Source organism: Scaptodrosophila lebanonensis, unplaced genomic scaffold (assembly GCF_003285725.1).
Source record: "Scaptodrosophila lebanonensis strain 11010-0011.00,11010-0021.00 unplaced genomic scaffold, SlebRS2 tig00001410-arrow-pilon, whole genome shotgun sequence".
Lineage (NCBI taxonomy): Eukaryota > Metazoa > Arthropoda > Insecta > Diptera > Drosophilidae > Scaptodrosophila > Scaptodrosophila lebanonensis.
Window position 1 is genome coordinate 7513799 of NW_022060738.1, and position 6125 is coordinate 7519923.

A 6125-nucleotide genomic window follows, 5' to 3' on the forward strand; every position below is an offset into this window, starting at 1 on the left:
TTGACTCTCTGCACTCTCTCCTCCCAACGCTCTCTTCCTCTATTAACAGGCGGCCTTAATACTCTCGCCATTTTGGGCGGCATCATTTTTGTTCTAATTACCACCATTATACTGTCGGTTGTGGTCTGTTTCTCCAAAAATCGTGCCCGCTATTATACTAGAGAGGATCATCTCAATGGCAGTAAGTCAGCACATATATTTCATTTGACTTATTTAATTACACAACTTGAAGCTTTGGCAAATGCCTGCAATAAATGTCCAAGGTGTGGCAAAGAAAAATTGCCAGTCAGAAAAGAGCCATTTCAAAATGGCTGAGACGCCTGTTCAGTGTTCACCCTCGCCTGTCTGTGAACCTAATCCTTTTGGGCAAAGCGCCAAGCCATACTCGTACAGAAGCAAACTTTTCTTGGCAGACAGGCCCACAGACATGGCGTTGAAATGCGAAAACGAACGCATAAATGTGAGCGACGACAGCTTGAAACTGAAACTTATTTAAAGAAAAGGGAACAGGCAGCTATACGAGTACAGGACTTTCAAAATTTCCCACTTGCTCGCACCAAGGCCGTGCGGCATGCACGAGAAATTTTCAACGAAATTAAAAAGAAAGACGTCGTACTTAATTAATTAGAAGTACGTGCTTCATTATATGCCTCCGCGACTTAATTGAGGAATAAATAAATTTCACGCTGACCCCAGCAAAGCGGTCATGCGCAAGCAGTAGCAGCAACAGTAGCAACAACAACAGTAACAGTAATAGCACCTGCCCAGCAAGCTTGCTTACCTTTTCGGTTGACGCAAGTTGTGTGTAGCTCACAAATTGGCCCAAGGGCGAAGCCATTCAGCGTGGAACGCACTCGGGGGAAACGCACGGCCTGCGCCCAAACAAAGCAAACTTTTGAATTTTCGCAATTGTAGCGTTTTCTGCTTTACAATAAAAGCGACGCGACCACCACCCCCACGCCGTACAGCCCACCTTAGGTATTTTTACAGGCCGCAGCGCAACGACAAAATGTAAAACAAAAGTTTTTCACACAATTCAAGTCCCTTGATAAGCGAAAAGCAAACATACAGATGCATGAGAAATTGAAAGGGTTGCTCGAAAAGTAAAAGCAATTGCATAGAAGGATTCCATACAATACAAAGCATGAGAAACAGAATGGCAATGAATATAATAGAAGAACAACACCTAAATAATACAGTTGGAATTGAAACTGAAGAGAAAGGTAAATGGAAACAGTACGTATAGCTGAAAAACTATGAAATAGAAACAAAATAAAAAAAATAAATCGAGTACCAAACAATATGGTACAGGATTAAACAAGGCTGAATTATATTTTCACTTAATCCAAAAATATTTTCGGTGTCGAGAAACATGAGGGAACAATTGTGTTCATTTAGAATTTAAATGAATAATTATACTCTGTACATAAAATATTCAAGAGTATACTTGTATTAGGTTTGCGGGAGCTGAAAATGTAACAGGCAGAAGGAGGCGTGGCAGACCCCACAAAGTATATATATTCTTGATCAGCATGACGAGACGAGTCGATCTAGCCCTATCTGTCTGTCTGTCTGTCTGTCTGTCCGTCTGTCAGTCTGTCCGTCCGTATGAACACCTGGATCTCAGAGACTATAAGAGATAGAGACACCAAATTTTGCACAAAGATGCCTTATATGTATACGCTACACGAGTTTGTTTTATTTTTTGGATTTTCCCCCCACTTCCCCCCTATGGGAGATTTCCCGATTTTCCATTCGTATATTCGCCTATATCTCGGAGAGTATTACACGTAGGAACACCAAATTTTAGAATTTTAGAATTTCCCTTCCTCCCCCCTCTCCCACGCAAATTGCGATTTTCAAGTTTCACTATGATATACCGATTTAACAAGAAGTTATAGCTATAAATATATTTGCTGCTGCAGCGCTGCCCAAGCGCTGCCCGCTGCTGTTGTTGATGCTGATGCTTTGGTTGACTGCAAACATGTTTACACAGATACGAATAGATCATTAATTTTTTTTTATTTTCTATAATTATTGTAAGCATATGTACAGAATATTTCAAAGTCGGAACACCCGAATTTAGCTTCTTTACTCGTTTTCTGTTCTCTTTAAAATTAAAGGTATTATGAAATGAAGAGATATTCTGAAACAGTTCTGTTTTTGTAACAATCTATGTCTGTTGAAACCGGAAATTTAATCTTTATGCATGCCACGTTGGACAGATTTGTATTTAATATTTAAATTATAAAATTAATATTACCAAGAAACTTATTAGGCAATCGAAATAGGGTTTCAATTAAAGCTTAAAGCATAAAAAGAATGGAAAATTGCAGCCCTAAATAATACAGTTGGAATTAAAACAGAACAGTAATATAAAGTACAGAAGTACCAGAAGCCAAATATATATGAAAAAATGTGAAAAGTAAGCCAAATAATGCAAACAAATCGAATACCTACCAATGTGTTACAGGATTATAAAAGGCTTTATTATAATTTCAATTAATTCAAAACTATTTCCGGTGAGGCGATAACAAACAATTGCATTCATTTAAGATTTTAATTTTTAATTTTCTATTATTTTCAAATTGAAGATATTATGGAATTATGGAAATGTTGTGAATTGAAACCATTGCAAATCATGCCACGTTGGACATATTTGTATTTCATATTTAATAGATAAAAATAATTTTCCCGATTAGGCAATCGAAATAATGTTTGAATTGAGCTTAAATCAGTTCTTGTAACACATGAAAAAAGAGGCTGTAGCGATTCCTAACAAATTTACATGCGTACTCCCTGTTCTCACTACGATTCTCTCTTTATATTTAGGAACAGCTCTGCAGCTATCAAGAAACTACCTAAGCAGTTCTCGTTTTTGCATGCATAGTGGGTTGACATAACTACCTCAAGCACTGCACCAATTCAGCCCATATCTCAAACGCTTTTTCTCTCTTCCTCCTTTTTTCTTTGCGACCTGTCTCTGTTGTACCACAGGCGATAGCAAATGTTTGGAAAAGAATTTGGAGGCCACCACAATTACGACACTGGGCAATGGCAATTCTCCAACAACTACAACCACACTCACGCTGGCCATATCACCCGCCGCAGCGCCCGCAAATGGAACAAATGGCACAAGTGGACTGGCCGGCAGTCCGGCCGGCAATGGCAGCACCATGAAGCAACAGCCAACTGGCGTCAACGAGGCTGGTAAGGAAATCAACTTTACATTTCCCATGGACGATCGCGTGTGCACCATCGACGAGCTGGTGTTGCCCCCAGCGCCTCCGCCACCCCACATGCGACACGACCTACCCAGCATGGGCAGTCTGATGTATAATGTCTCCCACACGCCTGGCAACACGATGGCGGGGACGACCACGACGCTGGCGGCGGTGGCTGCAGCAGCCACCGTCATACCACCCGGTGCCCCCTCAGCCGGGGGTGGTATGACTGGCACTTCGCCCTTGCATGCACCCACGCCGACGCCAGCCGAGGCAGTTGTTGTTGTGCTGCCGCCTCCGCCGCAGGCAGGCAGCGTTATCTCCTTAAGAGAGGCACAGCAATTGGTGCATTTGAGTGGCAGCGGCATCGGCGGCGTCAGTGGCGGCGGTGGAGACGTGGGCGTGCTGGAGCCACTAGTCAGCGTCAACTGACCCAGGGGACTTAGCGCAGCCTCAACCACAACAGCCGCAAAAGCAGACTCATCAGCTGGTAAGTTTCCCATGCAAGCAAAATGTACGACAGGGACAACGTAAGCACCGCACTCCAAAGAGGAGGAGTTAAGCCACATGGAGCGTATAATTAATGACAATTTCTGTTTGTTTTTGGGTCAAAAGCAAGTGCAAGTAATTAAGATTTGGGTTTACTTTTTATCTCAACTTCAATTTACTGATTATTGAGTTCATTTTTCATTAATTTGTAACACTCAATTGTAAGGTCACTGCCACCCATGATTTTTAAAGTCTAGGAATTACATGTAGTTTTCTTTCAACTTTTATACTCAAGGTCAAGTCTGTAAATAAACTTCGAGCATATGGCATAAAATAAATAAAGGATAATTTAAACAGATACAAATTTGTATAAACACACACATTCCAAAATGTGATAAAAACAATGGATATATTTTGTAAATAACATAAAATGGAAAAAATTAAATAAAAATGTAGCTATTAAGTCAAATATACAGCAAGAAAACTTGAAAGTATAATCATCAACTAAAAAATACAAAAACTAAAAAAAAAACTAATAATATTTGTACATTTGGCAATTCGATTAAAAATTGTAAGCCGCAAGAAAGCATAAGTAATGTAGTCCGTAGATAGTTTCATGAAACATTGAAACACTTAAAGAAATATTAGACTTACATTTAAGCAAATACCAAGTAATACAGATGTAAGCCAAGCTAAGAGCCACATAAAACAGATAAAAAATATATTGAATATAAAACTCAACAATTACGCGCAACATTAAGAAACACATTAAACATTTTTTTGCCTTCTTTATTTTAATATACAACCAGTTTAATTTTTAACCATAAAACAGAGTATAAAAACTCCTTTAATTTAATAACGAGATTACCATTAATTCCATTACAATCATTTGTAACAAGTTTCATTTATTTAAAATAAAAACCACCTATATTTCAATGTATAGTATAAGCGCAAATATTTAAATCAGTAATAAAGTGTGACTGTTTAATGAAGTAAAAAAAACACAAGCTGCATTTTTTTCTCACCACAGGAAAAACAAAAGCCACAACAATTTAGAAAAAACAACATCTAACTGAACCAACTTACAACAACAACAACAACAAGAGATCAGCAACCGCCGCCTGCAATTTATTGCTTTAAAAATACGCATTGCTGGTGGCATCATTTGTGGCTTATGGCAAGCGTTGCGAACGTCTCCACTTAGCCACACACACACACACACTCTCTTACACACGTACGCAATATGTGCAGTAAAATTATGCTTGCAACACTGATACACACACACACAAGCACATTTATTTGCACTTGGACGGTTAGACGACCGCATATATGACGGCGCCAGCCCTAAGCATGTGCTTTGCAAAGGCTGCCCTAAGTTCGCTTCCTCGCCATTTTAACTCAACGCAAATGAAAATTGCTTCCGTTTTCATTTCGCCACGCTTTCGTGCAATATAGCTGCGCTTTGTGGCAACGATGTCGGTTTGGATTTGGATTGCTATTGTTGTTGATTGCTTAGTAGACGGGGAAGACACGCAAAAACAGCTTGAGACAAAGAAATACACTTTTAAAAACACACGACTGATTTATGATTGTTTGGTAGAAAATCACAGTAATATTATATCATATTTTAATTGTGAATAAGCAAATAATAAAAATGCTGCTTGGTGGCACTTTTTTTATTTATTTTTTTTTTTCTTAATTTTGATAAAACTTTAATTAAAATTTAAAGTTTAGTCTTATTTAAATATTTATTTCATTTAATTATTAATTATTTTATTTATTCTTATATTAAATAAATCTATTGGAAAGATCAGCAGGATGTGATCTCTTCAGCCTCCTTCTTACTACTCTTCTTCCTTTTGTCGCCGTTTCAGCAGGCGCCTTGCTAATACGTTATCATGGGTTCGCAGACGCTCCATGTATTGCGCAGCCTGCTTATTTAGCACGTCTCCAACTTTTTGCATGTGTGCCGTTTTCATGTACCAGGGGGCACCTGTTAGTAGGTTAAGGGTTTTCGCTTGCAGGACCCGGATTTTCTGCAGGTGTGACTTTGCAGCGATTCCATAAACTTGTAAGCCATATCGCCAAGAGGGAGCGATTCAGGACTTATAAACAGTCACTTTGTTTTTCAGTGACAGTTTTTTGCTGGTCATATTGCCATCTCATATTGTTTATTCTAACACTTAGTGTCTTTACAACAGAGCATATGTGCTCTCGAAATGTGAGGCGCCTGTCCAAAAGTACGCCCAAATATCTGTAGCTCTTGGTGTGATTCAACAGCTGGTTCTGAATGGTGGCACTTGGATGAGAAGTGGTTTTACATTTTATATTTCAAAGATCAAGTTTGAAATCGCAGCCCTAAGGTATGCTACATTTTTTAATACGAGTATATGTAAATACTTTTTTTTTTAA

At 38.8% G+C, this 6125-nt stretch overlaps 1 protein-coding gene across 1 annotated transcript in view; it reads left to right on the forward strand.

The window, feature by feature from the left end:
• Nucleotides 1-3656, forward strand: part of LOC115630776 (insulin-like growth factor-binding protein complex acid labile subunit) — an 82171-nt gene extending 78515 nt beyond the window's left edge. Inside the window, exons 14-15 of the mRNA XM_030527431.1 lie at nucleotides 50-181; nucleotides 2998-3656. Of these exons, the coding sequence (XP_030383291.1) occupies nucleotides 50-181; nucleotides 2998-3656 (791 nt within the window). The remainder of the gene's footprint in view (nucleotides 1-49; nucleotides 182-2997) is intronic.
• Nucleotides 3657-6125: the final 2469 nt, after the last annotated feature.